Source organism: Pomacea canaliculata, linkage group LG9 (genome assembly GCF_003073045.1).
Source record: "Pomacea canaliculata isolate SZHN2017 linkage group LG9, ASM307304v1, whole genome shotgun sequence".
Classification (NCBI taxonomy): domain Eukaryota; kingdom Metazoa; phylum Mollusca; class Gastropoda; order Architaenioglossa; family Ampullariidae; genus Pomacea; species Pomacea canaliculata.
This window is the reverse complement of record NC_037598.1, coordinates 14,550,497-14,564,237: the sequence shown is the minus strand read 5'-3', so window position 1 is coordinate 14,564,237 and position 13,741 is coordinate 14,550,497. Positions and strand designations below refer to the sequence as shown.

The 13,741-nt window shown below is 37.0% G+C and overlaps 1 protein-coding gene across 3 annotated transcripts; it reads left to right on the top strand.

Annotated features, from left to right (window-relative positions):
* Positions 1–45: 45 nt before the first annotated feature.
* Positions 46–13,534, top strand: LOC112571425 (protein tyrosine phosphatase domain-containing protein 1-like). Of its 3 annotated transcripts, none has more exons than XM_025250391.1 (14): positions 46–350; positions 713–821; positions 2,024–2,189; positions 2,665–2,745; positions 3,128–3,243; positions 3,610–3,631; positions 4,000–4,106; positions 4,959–5,046; positions 5,952–6,041; positions 8,517–8,616; positions 8,820–9,734; positions 10,526–10,627; positions 10,961–11,044; positions 11,365–13,534. In XM_025250391.1, exons 2-14 carry the CDS (start codon positions 737–739, stop codon positions 11,635–11,637), a joined length of 2,229 nt encoding a protein of 742 aa, XP_025106176.1. In that variant the 5' UTR covers positions 46–350; positions 713–736; the 3' UTR covers positions 11,638–13,534. The 3 variants fall into 3 exon arrangements, with proteins under 3 accessions (XP_025106176.1, XP_025106173.1, XP_025106177.1); XM_025250388.1 differs by having other exon boundaries at positions 47–350; positions 706–821; XM_025250392.1 differs by lacking the exon at positions 713–821 and having other exon boundaries at positions 47–350.
* The last annotated feature ends 207 nt before the right edge of the window (positions 13,535–13,741 follow it).

Sequence of the window (13,741 nt, the reverse complement as noted above, 5' to 3'; positions counted from 1 at the left end):
GCGTCTGCACCAACACGCCATTGCGTTAGAGTGCTCTCCCCTCTTCCCGTGTTTACTAGCAACAGCTTATTGTAAAAAGAAAGAAAATTTCGAAAGCGACAGCAGCAGCAGAAGCAATAAGCTCGGTTTATTCTGTGACTATTTGTTAAAGCGGGAAGTAAAATTCCATGCTATTTGAACAGTTTAGCTTCACAGGAACATCGTACTTTCTTGAATCTATCTGACAACCAAGATGGCTTTGCCATGCGTACAGAATTCAGGAATGACGCTTAAAAACGATTTACATCAATTGCTGCAGCTGTTTATACAGCAGTATTTTGCTGTAAGCTTGATTAAAACTGATTGAAAAGGTAAATATGCTATCCCCTCTCTTCTCTCTTTCTAAAGTGTCGTAGATTTGTTACATAACAGTACCACGACTATAAATGTTAGCCATGCAGTTGAGTGTTGTCTTCATTGTAATTTCAATCTGTTGTCCCCAACACTCCCAGCAGCTTAAAAATAATTAACAAATATTATACTCCTTGTTCTGTTGACGTGATACTTGTCATCAAACTTGAGAAGTAGAATTGTCGGGTTATATTCTGGAATACAGATGTACGTTTAAACCTTAACAGTTTGCATTCAACTCGACTTCTATCATTTATATACAAAAGAGCAGTTTTTTAAACAACGCAGATTTCATATTATGATAATATTGCTCAGTAATCAGTAGCATTAGGTGAGATTTCCCAGAATGCAGCCTGATCCAGATGAACACTCACATCCTGGGAAAGAGGATCTTCAGTGGGGTCCAGGAGTTCAAAGAGAGAAAGTTGAAGGTTTGTTATTTAGAGCCTTTGCATGCACTTAAGAAGGCAGAATATGTGTATATGGGTGACAATGATGCCAACGATTATGTTTGTTTGAGTAAAAGTAAAATTTTTGTGGTCAGCATAGCCAGTTTTTTTTTCCATAATCTCCTTGCATTGACTTCAATATTTTTGAACCAATGAGAACCATACAACATGATTGCGCACTTAATGGTAGCCTAAAACCTTGTTTATGGCTCTTTCTTTATTTCTGTAATAAACCTGTTATATCATCAAAGTGATTATATATACCATAGCAGCAAAGAATTCTGAAACCATATGGGTCTCATAGAAAGCATATGGTGCTCATGTATTTTTGGCACAATATCTATCAGTCAAAGTAAAGGTGTTGAATGTTAAATTTATTTTAATTTATCTAAATTTTTAAAATGTATATTTATAATTAATGTCTTGGTATCATGAGGTATCATGTTAGTTTATTCCTTGTTACTCCTCGGGGAGCATAGAGCCGCAACAAAATCTTTTTAGATGACCCTGTTTTGGGCAACCCCCTCAGTTGGACCCATGTGGTTCTGATGTCCTTTGCCTCGCTTTCTATTGTTCTTTTCCAAGTCTGCTTTGGTCTCCCTCTTTCCCTGAGGGTTACAGTCAAGTGCCTGATTGGCAATGATATCAGCTGGTTTGCGCTGGGTGTGTCCTATCCAGCCCCATTTGCGCTTTTCGATGCATTTTGGTTGTTTTTTTCAGAGGCTGCTGTTGGAGATCTATTCAATCTTGCTTATTCCCAGAATATGGCATAAATGTCGGTTGGTAAAGATCTGGAGCCATTTGTTGATGGTGTTTGTCACTCTCCAGGTTTCAGAACCTTACAGTAGGATAGCTTTAACATTTGTGTTGAAGATGCAGGTCTTACTGTAGAAAGATAATGCTAGAGGGTTCCAGATGGGCCGCTGGCTGTTGAAAGCATGCCTGACCTTGTTGATGTGGCATTTGATGTCATCATCCACACTACCATCCTTGTTGACAATGCTCCCCAGATACATAAAGCAGTCTGTTTCCAGGATGTTCTCTCCTTGAAGTTGGATCTGGAGTTTCTGCTTGTTGATTCTCATCACTGCAGTCTTCTTTCTATTGACCTTTAAGCCATGAGGTACCATTAAATGAATAATAATAATAAAATACAAGTTTTTAGCTAATGCTTATTTGTGCAGGGAGCACTCCTTCACCAGCATATACTAAAATAGCAGAAACAGCAAGACGCTGGATTAATCCTGAAACTCAATGTGCCATGTTCTGTGGGGGGCAAAATTGCAAATACTGCACTAGGAACCATTGGCAGGCTTCTCAAATGGCAATTGAGGGCCTTTATTCTTCATGGTTTGTATAAAATTACTTGTGTCCTTTTATACAGTAACAAAAATTACTTTAGCATGCTTCATTGCTTTGACATTTTTTTTCTAAAATGCACACAAGTCCATGAAATAAGCAAAAGAGATATAGTAATTGATAACTGCAAGTAAGAAGAGGAATTGGGATGTTAGATAACTGCAGACTGGATACACAGTAAGGGAACAATACACTTACTTCTTGACTCTCAGGCAATCTCGTTATAGAAGTACTGATCAAAGCAATGATTTATAAATTAGTGCACATTGTTTTAATGAACTCACTTGACACTGTTTATCAAAAAGCTAATTGTTTGGATTCCAAAAGAATGATTGAATATAGTATTTTTTTAAAATAAAGAATTGTCTTGATTTGTTTTCGTTATCTTTATACATATAAAATTCATGTAAATATATTCTCATTTTGTCTTACAACAAGCAGACCTTTGCAAATTCTTCTTTCCCAGGGTAACAGAAAACATATTAGCAATGGCAAGGCCTTCAAACTATGGTTTTGATAACTATGGGTTCCTGGAGCAGTTTGAAAAGTGAGTCAAACCGTAAGAAATAAAAGAGTTGAAGTCAGTTCAGAAACAGATGTCTAGAGCAAACTAGCCTGAATGACAATAATTGTGTTTCCATGGTTTTGCTTGTATTTAAACGAATTATTATTTTAAAAAAGTGAGCAGTATTATGGAGTGGAAAGAAACACAAATCAAATTTGTAACATTATGAGACAAACTGAATCTCTGCGTTCAGCTATGCTGTAGTTTTGTCTGTGTGAATGAACATTTCTTATCTTGTTCTAAATCAAAGCATTGTTGTTTTATATTCTACTCACTAGCAGCAGTTTTATGTTTCATTTTCTTGTGTCAGTATCAAGGCTAAATGCACTTAAAACTGAATGCAATAAATGTGTGATCATCACAGAAATGGCATAAAAACGGTCATCAACTTGCAAGAACCAGGAGAGCATGCAAGCTGTGGCTATGGCAATGATGCAAGTGGCTTTTCCTATAACCCTCAGCGCCTTATGGAAAGAGATAGTGAGTTAACCTTTTTTTGTGAAGCAATAAGATAACTAACTTATGTTTGAATATATGGGTGAACAATTTATGTTGATGTAAACAGCTAATAGAAAGAGGGGAGGGTTGAGAGAAGGAGCATGAGTGAAGGGGGGTTAGAGAGAGAAGAGGATAAAGTGGAGAAAAAGAAGAAATAAAATAGAAATGCATGTAGTTTTATTGCTTTTTTTCCTGAGTAAAGTCTATGTTCATTCTCACGTTATTTACCTTTGGAATGAAAATTATCCTTTAACCATCAGTCCTAGAGTGTAATATTTTGTGCTGAAATTCTTTGTTTAATATTTTTACTTTATTTTGTATTTGTTTCATGTTTATTTATATTTTCAGTTTATTTCTACAATTTTGCTTGGTAAGTTTATCATTTTTCTTCTCATTATTCTTTAAGCTAGAGCTTGAAATTGTTCACTTTTGAAAACATTGACCTTCCCAAGTAAAACTTCAGAAAATAAAATATTCTTTTCTTGTTGCTAGGATGCACTCTGAATAAACAAAATGTAATATTGTCATCTGGTCTTATCTATGTATTGTACAAAACTAAGTTTGTAATTTAATGCTTTAAATTTTGAAAAAATACCATATTTTGTGTGAACTGTAATCATTGTAAGATGTTTGAAACTTTTTTTGCTTCTACAAAACAAGCATAGTAATGAGAAGCAGTTTATCATACCTTGCATGTATGTTGCTGGTAGAGAAGCTCTTAAGCAGTCATTTTTGCAGGCATGATTATGGAGTGGCACCCATGTCTACTATGCTTGACATTGTCAAGGTCATGCAGTTTGCTCTCTCTGTTGGCAAAGTAGCTGTCCATTGTCATGCTGGGCTAGGTATGTCATTGAAAACTTAGTCTTTGTGGAGCTTATTCAGTATTTTATTAAGTATTTTAGTGTTTGAGTAAAAAAGTTGTCCTATCCAATGCTTGTGAGTTTTGTTTTGTGAAAAGAGTTGTAGCATGAGGCATGCAGCTGGATGACATCAGCAAATGCCTGGTTGGAAATGGCAATACTGTTAATAAGGGAACTGGGTGATCTGGTATACATAAGGAATGGTGGTGGATAGAAGCCAGATGATTGTTATTAATGATTTGGTGATGGTAGGCAATAGTGGGCCAATATACTCAACTGAGGGATGGAAACAGAAACCAGCAACTAAGTAGTTAAGAATGGCTTTTTTTTGATGTCTGCTTGTGTCACTCTGTCAGTGGATAGTTGTTCAGAAGCAGATACATTCAGGCTGGCAGCAGAACCACCTTGATTAGTGAGAACACAGTGAATCTGGTTTACTTGCGAAAAACAAATAAAAAATATATTAGATGGTTGGTCAACATGTAGATAATTGGGAATGGAGTAAACTTCTGTTTCTCACCTAAGTGTGGATACACAGAATTGACTAGGAGAACTGTAGTGGGAGAACTAGGAACTGAAGTAGATGTTTTGGTTTGATGAATGGTTGAAGTGACCTGGGTTTGTAGAGTTAAAAAGATATTATAGTGCCTATAAAAGCAGATTATAAAATCCTGTTAAAAAATGGATGTAGAGTGAGAAGGAAAAGCTGGAAAAAGAAAATTTGTGTAAAAGATAAAAGGAAAATAATTGTATTGTTAAAAATTTGTTTAGGGGGTTAATTTAAAAATGAATGTTACATTTTAATGATACTTCATAAGCTTGCCATATTTTCAGGTCGTACAGGACTTCTGATTGCTTGCTACTTAGTATTCAATAACAGGATCAAGGGTGGGGATGCTGTACATTATGTGCGATCAAGAAGGTAGGCTTATCTTGATTGAAAAAAAATTTAATTTTGCAGTTTTCCTTTATCCTTCAGACATGAGACTTTTTAGATTTCTAGCAAAAATACACTAAATTTATTGTACTTTTAGCTACTTTACATACCATGGTGCATTGCAGCCCAAATCTGAGGTTAGAATTATGTTTAAGGTAGTTTGGTGCTGAATGCTCTGTCTGTTCCATTCTGATGAATGGCAAGAACTGTGTACAGACTGGTGTACATTTGTCACTCAGGTGTCAGGAACAAGAACTTTTCCCTCATTAACCCTTTCAGGTAATTTAATTTTTAACTGTTCTGATGTCTTATTTTAGGGAATACCTGTTACTCTTACAGGCAATGTCTCACTGGATTAATCAGGGTATCAACAATTGGTGTTGTGGAATGAACAGACCATGCTAAGATATATTGGATTATATAGAAACACTAATACACATTTGAAGGAGGTGTAAGCATATATATAAATACGGGGGAATTGCCCCACTCTCTCAAACTGCAAAAAAGGAGATGAACCAAGATCAAAATCAAAATAATAAGACCCCCCACCCCCAAGCAAACAACTCCGTGGTGTTGAAGTGTACTAAATAGTTTTGTTAATTATACATTCTTTCATATCTGATGACCATCATATTACCGCAGGAGTCGTAGGGGAGACAACACCCAGTATCTAGATTATTGATTTATGAATTTTTTACCTCCCCTTCACCTGTTTCCAACAACTCAATGTAGATGGAATCACCAGAAAATAGGTCATGAGTTATAAGGTGGTTCTTGGTCTTGGACCTAATGAAAACATGCCTGAAGGATAATAATAATATATTTTATTGATCCTTTTGTGATATTTACCTGTGCTTACTACAAAATATCTGTATGCATTCAAATTACAGACCTTGTTCCATACAGACTTCCCAACAGGTGGAAGCTGTGCTTGATTTTGAAAAACATCTTCTGCCTTTCAGGATCATTTTCCCTTCAAAGTAAGCCTCTTGCTATGTGGTTCTTTTACTTCTGTAAGCTGTGAGATCTCGAAGTTAAAGCTACCCATCCAACCCCCTAAAAAAAGCAAACAAGCAAATTAAAAAATTTATATCAGGATTATATTTTATAGGAGGATTGTAAACACTGAACACATTTTGTTGGAGACTATGTGACCTATGCAATTCATAGGCTTGTGGAGTGGGGCGGTAGGGGCTGTCTGTTCATCCTCTGTACAGCATCTAGGGGACAGGGGACACCTTGGGGACACACTCTGCATATGGTTTTGTAGTTTTGACACTGTTTGCTGTTTCCTTTTTTAAAAACAAGTATGACTAGTGGTTATATCAATATTTGAGTCATTCTCTGCATTACCAGATTCTTTGGCACAGAGGAGTCAGGGCTTTTGTAGTTTCTTCTCCAACCTGCAGTGACTTCCCTCCATTCACTGTTTTCTCCATCACTTCCCGTAGTACCGGCAGGTCTGCAGGCTCTCTGGTTGTAGTATGTTGCTTTGGAGGATGCTGGCGTCTGTCCTCAGCTGGAAGTTGTACAGTTGGTTGCAATATGCAGTCCATCGTTTTAGTATATCAGTGCTTTCTGTGAGAAGGGGGCCATTGTTAACTTTGATGACTGAAGTTTTGTATTGATCTGTCTTGGTTAGGGTCCTCACTATGTGGGAGGCCTTTTTGCTATTATTTTTGCTATGTGCTTCCCCTTGCTATGGTCTGGTGCTAGTCCTTGATTTGGTTCTCCTTCCTCTCTTTCCTGATGTTGCAATTTACATCTATGTTTTTCAAAGCTGCTCGAGGGCTTCTTTTTCTCTCATCAAGGCCTTCCTTTGATCACAGGATCTCATTGATGATCTAGGTGTTTGTTTTCTTCCTCTGATGCCCTAGAACCTCTTTGGCTGTTGAAAGTTAATCTTTTAGATGCTGCCAGCGAGGATGTCTACATCAGTCTTGTGTTTTGGGTGGCAAATTTTCTATAAAATGAGCGGTGAAGATCTCTGTGATGTTTGGGTCTTTTAGCTTTCGCAAGTTAAGGTTCAGGGGCTGGTTGAGTTGAACTTTAGGCTTATCAAGACAAGGTTAAGGTCACTACCTTTGTCAGTTCCTGGATATGACCATGTCATAGCCTTGTTGCTTTATTTGAAACAGTTTGGCAGCAGCATGAATTTGACTTGTGTATGACCCAAATCATCTGAAGAGTGCCAAGTTGTACTGGATTCCTTGTGAGGATGAAGGGTATTGTAAACATGACTTAGTGGGTCCTTGTAAACTCCAGGAGTCTTAAGCCTCTGTTGTTGGAGTCACCTAGGCCAAATTTACCTACCATTCCAGCCCATTGTTGGTATACATCTGGGCTGATCTTGGCATTTCAAAAAGGTCCTTCCTTAATGCTGCCTTTATGCTGTAGAACTTCTCTGTTTCATCGTCTTCATGCTTGGAAGTTTTAGCATAGACTTGAACAATGGTGACATTGTGAGGCATGGGAGATGTGCTCATGGAAATCAGCCTCCCAGAAATGAGTGCACAGATGATGACAGTTTTGCCCACTTCTTTACATATGAGCCAGTCCTTGCTCATGTCTAGTTGCCTACCCTCTGTAACAGAGCCTTTGACCTTTGTCAGTTGTTGTCTCTCCAAAGCCTGGCCATCTGACCTCTCCCAGTCCCTCAATGTCCCACTGGTAATGTTCTAGCCTATGAGTTCTTTGACTTTTATGCACTGGTGTAGTGTACAATGTCCCAGCTTTATTGGTAGTTTGGCTCCAGCAGGACACATTTCACTGTCCTCTTCCTGGAGCTTGGTGATGGGGTGCACAAATTATTTAGGATCTCAACTGATCTACCATGATAGCTTGTTTTTCGCCATCTATCCATGTCCTTTGTTTGGGCTTATACATCAGGTGGCACTGATCTCTTCCCCAAGTGAGACAAGAGCTGAGATCCTTCAACTGGTGGGTCACTCTGGCAGGTGCTTTTATCATGGAGAGCATTTTCTCACGACTTCAACATACTTATACCTAGCTTTACTTTCATGAAATGTGAAGGATTTGACCCCGCCCCCCACCCTTCACTGGCTTTTGGTAAGCTGTTCAACCAAAGGAGAAACTCTAGACCACTGAACATTCTGGGACACACTAAACAATACAGATAATATACTATGACAAGATTGCCACATGCTTTTATAATACATATTTTTGTGGCATTTAAAACATTAATAAACGCATGTGGAAAGGCAAATAAAGCCTGATGTATTAACAAAGGTACTGGAATACCCATGTCCTTTTTTCAGTCCTGAGTGCTTGGTCTAAGAAGAAAACTATAGAAATAGAAAGTGTGCAACATGGGCTTCTCTTCTGTCTTTTTTTATTCTTTCGCTCTTTATAAAAAAAAAGTTGAAGTGAGTAAAATTATATTCTGTTGAAAAAATGAAAACTCACCACAAATGTGCATATGAAACCTTGTGCAGGATTGAAGGTGGCCAAGAAGTGACATTTAGGTGCTTTCTTAATCGACAGAGTCATACGCTACATGGATATGAAGCCCGAAAATTGAAACACATACCAAAAGTAAGCATTTGCTGTTAGTTCTGTCAGCTTTCAGCCCTTTTTGTTGACTTGCTGCTGGATTGGTGGGTTTGTGCACGTTTGCATACATCTCTGGTGATAAGTGTCATTACACGCATTCATGTACTTAAAAACCTTGTATGTTTTAATTGTGTCCATATTTCATTCCATGACTGGATCATTCAAAAAAGTATGTTTACTGGCAGGTACTGTACATATGCTGTGAGCGGCAATTAGAGCTGGCTGGGTGCGGCAGCACATTGCAAAAGGTCCAGAATAGCCCCAAAAATATCAAGCAACCATTCACGTCAAAAACAAGTACCATCCATGAAGCAGCATCCTATCATAGGATTGCTTTGAAATCTCCAGACAATATTCATGGTGTTGTACATATTGACCCTACACGCAGACTCAGCCTAAGCTTTGAGGACCTGACCAACAAGAAATTTAAGAAAGTTCTTGCTACAGATGGTTACAACAGCGACAACAGCTCACAGGATTCTGAGGTTGATGTAACTTCCAAGAACGAAATCTGCTGTTCTGAAGCTTGCAGCTCAATAAATAGTCAATCTGCTGAAAACTTGTCTTCAGAACAGATGCAAGACAAACGGGAAAACAAAGTTTATGACAGCCATCTTGCCGTTCCAGCACAAGGCAAAAAGAAAGTTGCACTCCATAGCAGCTTTTCTAATTCTAGTTATGAAATTTCCAATGAAAACTTTCCTTCCATGAAAATGCAAGACACAGCAGAGTATTACCTCAGTGACAGCGTTTCTTCTGAACAGATGCAAGATAAAACACATGACAACGCCCAACAATCAGGCTGTCCACCAGGAACTGGTCGAGTTCAGGTGACAACTGTAAATGAAGGAAAAGGCAAAATGCCGACCCTTAAAGGTCTACTAAACATATTTCAAAGCAAAGATGATAATAGACAGGCAAAGGTAACAAAAAATGATCCTGAAGGCACAACTTCAACTGGGAGGGTTTCAGAAAGTCGGGCACAGGAGGTTTCTTTAGATGTGAAAGGTTTTTCAGTCCTCAACACTACTCTTGTCTGTGAATCATTGGCAAAAACGGAGTATACATCTTATGTCAGAGACAGAGCAGAGTATATAGAGGTAAGTGTGTATAGGTGTATGTGCATGCTTGCATGTGAATGTGTTCATGTGCAGGCGAGTGACAAGTTTACTGTACCTAAAAACCACTGATGATTTTTAGGCAGAATTTCTTTTTTACAGTATCAGTATTATATTAATTAGCGTGAGAATTATACCATTTCTTTTAGTGACTGTTTGCAGAAAGATATTTACATAGAAACTATATCACAACTTGATGATGAAGATAAATTTATGACACATGAAGAATTTCAATGAGAATTTCCAAATCTGGTGATAAATGTTTTACGGTTTACAAGAATAACACAGTCATTAGACAATTTTAAACCAAAATTCAAGACAGTCACAAGTAGAAAAAATAATAATTAAAAAGAAAGTAAGAAACAAAGATTGTTGGAAAATAAATTTGTTCAGCTAATACTTAGAGGAATTTTGATTGACTGGATTGTAAGAGTAGAATGTGTATTTAACTGTATTGTATTTTATGTTTAAAAAAATTTATGGCAAAAATCATTGTCATCGAAAGGATTGTCTTAAAGGGGTTGGAGCTATTTCCATCACAGGTGTTAAAAAAAAAAAAAAAGAAACAAAGAAAAAGCAAGCATAATTAGCTTGGTCTGCTGTGTAAAGTCACATGTGACTTCTACCATTTTCTCATTCATAGATGATAAAGACAGATATGACAAAATCCTTCAGCCGTCTTTCTGGTGAGATCTACTGGCATGACCAAGCTGAAAGAAGTAGCTTCTGTGGAATCCTTTCATTTACTATCACAACGTTGTTTCCTATTCCAGACCCAGCTAAATTTAACAGATGAGGCTTGGAGCATGCTAGCTCTTGAAGACAACCCTGATGTACTGAGCGCTGTGCTGTGGGACTGGCTAGACCAGTTGAAGGTCTGCAATCAAGGAAGATTTAGTCACCAAGTAGTCACCTAGCAGTCACTTAGTAGTCATCCAGATAACTGTTGCAAATTATTGTGCTGGTGTGATGTATGCACTGCATTTATCTTCAACATTCCTTTTTGTGTCTTCTGTGTTTGTCTTTTATTGTCTGCATAGTTCTTTCTCCTTCAACCCTTTGTACCCTGTCCATGTCTCCTACTTGTCTTAGGCGCTGAGGGCATGTTCCTTTGTGAGCATGATTATGTGCTGTATAAATCACATTTATTATTATATTACAAATACCTATGCAAGATTGTTTAGGATTGATTGGTTTATTTTTCTTAGGAGCCACTGTTGTCAAGGCAGGATTTGAACATCTTGTTTGAGAAACAGGGGACTCCTGTTAATGTGTTACATCATTTGGAAAGGGTGAGTACAAGTCTGCTTACAGAAATGTTTGCTGACTCGTAACGTTGACATATGAACAATATCACTAATTTCTGTTCCACTTTGAAGCCATTCGGGTTTTGATTTGAGGTAAAATGGTAAAGGTACCATATTACTAGGATATATTTTAGCAGGCGTCAGTAGGAGATGTATGTTGTCTCTGACAATTCCCAGTGTTACCAACCAATGGCTTAAACACCTCTATGACTTTGTCTTTTAATTTACTGTTTATTCCCAGCCATTTGTAGGAATAGTTGAAGAATACATCTCAGGTGTAATTAAACTTTTTCCATTTTGTGCAGAGCACCAAGCACTTCTTAGAATACCTGGCTTCTTTTATCTTCAAAATTTTCCCTCAAGAAAAAGAGCTGGAGATAACCATTCTTGAGAGGTTTTTGTCTTTTTTGACTCACCAGTTTGTCTTGACTCAGCTGAAGTCATTCACCCACAATCGAGATCTTTATGAACACTGGAGTGACATGCAAAGTCATGAGAGCTCACGCCTGCTTTATTTTTTTTTTGAGCTCATAAATGAAGTTTCATTCTGTAAAAAAATCAAAGTAGAACAAAGGTGACAACCAGGGATTGGTATGATAGTACTAACAGCTCTAATAAAAGTACTCCAAGGCATTTTCTTTGCAGTAATATTTCATGTCACTTTTAATCCAAGGTTTTCCGTAGCTGCTGGATGTTTGCTGTGATTGGATTGAGAGGACAATGTCATTGTAGGCTGCAAGGTTTAGTGGAGCATAGCCTCAAGTTTTTTTTTTTTTATTAATGCATCAGGTCACACGTGGATTAAAAAAATCTACCCCCCATTGATGAAAAATTACTGGTTAAATATTTTTCTACTCATGTATTTTTGGAGACCATTTTGGGATCAACAAATAGAGCTAAATGCACAAATGCACATGGTTTTTATGTCACCTGCAGGCTGCACCTTCCAAACCATTGTACAAAATGTTATTTCGAATTAAAAGGATTTTTATTTGTGGTGAAAGATGTGTTTTCTCCTGCAAATGCAAGTGCTCTTTTCAGGCATTGAGAATTGCAGAATATAGACAAGTAATGAAGTTACAGTTTGTGAATGTGGTATTTGTTGCTGTAAAAGAAGAGATGAACATGACTGGAAAGGCTGTTTTCAGAACTCTAGCTTTTATAATAAAATATTGACTGATGTCAAAACATTAGCTCACACCCTTTAAAACACTCTTTAGAGAAAAATTGAATAATTGCTTGTGAAAGACTAGATGAAATTTCATACGATTCAAAATGCAGAAAATATCTGCTACTGAGTTTAGACCATGAGCTGCATAGCTGCATCTCTAAAACAGTTTTGTGATTTTTGTGTGTGATAGGCAAGACAATAAGTGAGCACATTCTTTAACATTCTATAGCAATCTGTACAAGCTGTTTCTTTTCGTTTCACCTGAAGTACATATCTCATGAGAACTGGAGAGCAATAAAAATGATTCAGGCAATCTGTCTAACAAGATGAAAACATATGTTTCTTGCATTCTTTCCAGATGGAATTCATATTTCAGCAAGCCACTTTCAGCATTCTGCATCCCAAATCCATATTTCACATAAAAATGCAAGACTAACACTAACAACGAAGAAAAAGGAAAAAAAATCTCTAGGGCCTTTTCATAATATTTGTAATATATTGACAGATGTATGGGCCTGTTCTAATTTTTTTCCACAAGTTTGGCACAGAGAAACTAATTCCTTGACAATGCATTCCAAAGAATTCCAATCTCATGTCTTCTTTTTTTTTGCTAGTGGTCGACACCATAAAAGTGGAAATCACCGTTTTGTCTGTTCTCAGTTATTGTATTTTTAAAAAAGATTTCTAAAAGCAACAGATTCCATAGTGACTGGTGTGTGAGATGTTGATAACGCATCGGCACCTTGCCAAATGCATGGTTTTCAGTTGAAGTATCTGGCCCTCCTTGTGAAGCATGGTCGCTTTCAAACTATATTATTCTATAAATAATAATAACTGAATTTGCAGAGCATTTTTCCATGTAAAGGTGAGCTCAATGAGTTGAACACGAAAAATTACAAACAAACCAACAACATAAAAGAAACACAAGTGTTGGCATAGAATGGCAAGGTAAAGATGAATGAAGTACATGGATAAAGATGAACTGACGAGTACGCTAGATTTGACAGATAATATTCTAACATTAGCAATTCTTGAACTGGCTCAGGAACATGCACCAAAATCTATTTAATATTTGGTTCCAGCTTGCAGAGCTCATAGACAATCATGCACTTGTGCCAAAGAACAATAATGAAATAATGGAAAAGATAATAAATGTTAGCAAGAACTGAATTCTGAAAGTATCTAAACAGAAGTTATGAAGTAAGTATATGATTGCATGGATTTTTTAGAGAACCTTGGATTTTAGGTACTAACTCAACTAATTTTGAGTGATATGCAACATTCAATAAAACAGTTGAAATAATTATTTCGGCTTGTAATAAACATGTGTTTGCAGACTATCTACACTAAAAGAATGCACAACATGTTTGTCCTCATCCCCAATTAGGTGAAATTAATGATGTTTCTTTATTGTAGATTTTCAGTCTTGCTCTACATTATGTTCCTTTCCTTCTAATTGGCTTAAAAGATTCTCCAGCCAATAAAATGAAGTGCATTTAGTTAGGTATTTT

Excerpts from the sequence above, each read along its gene's own strand:
- LOC112571425 (XM_025250391.1), top strand. The coding sequence starts at position 737 with ATGCAGCCTGATCCAGATGAACACTCACATCCTGGGAAAGAGGATCTT. Across the intron at positions 5,047-5,951 it reads CATTATGTGCGATCAAGAAG|ACCTTGTTCCATACAGACTT; the intron begins GTAGGCTTATCT and ends TTCAAATTACAG. Across the intron at positions 9,735-10,525 it reads ACAGAGCAGAGTATATAGAG|ACCCAGCTAAATTTAACAGA; the intron begins GTAAGTGTGTAT and ends TTCCTATTCCAG.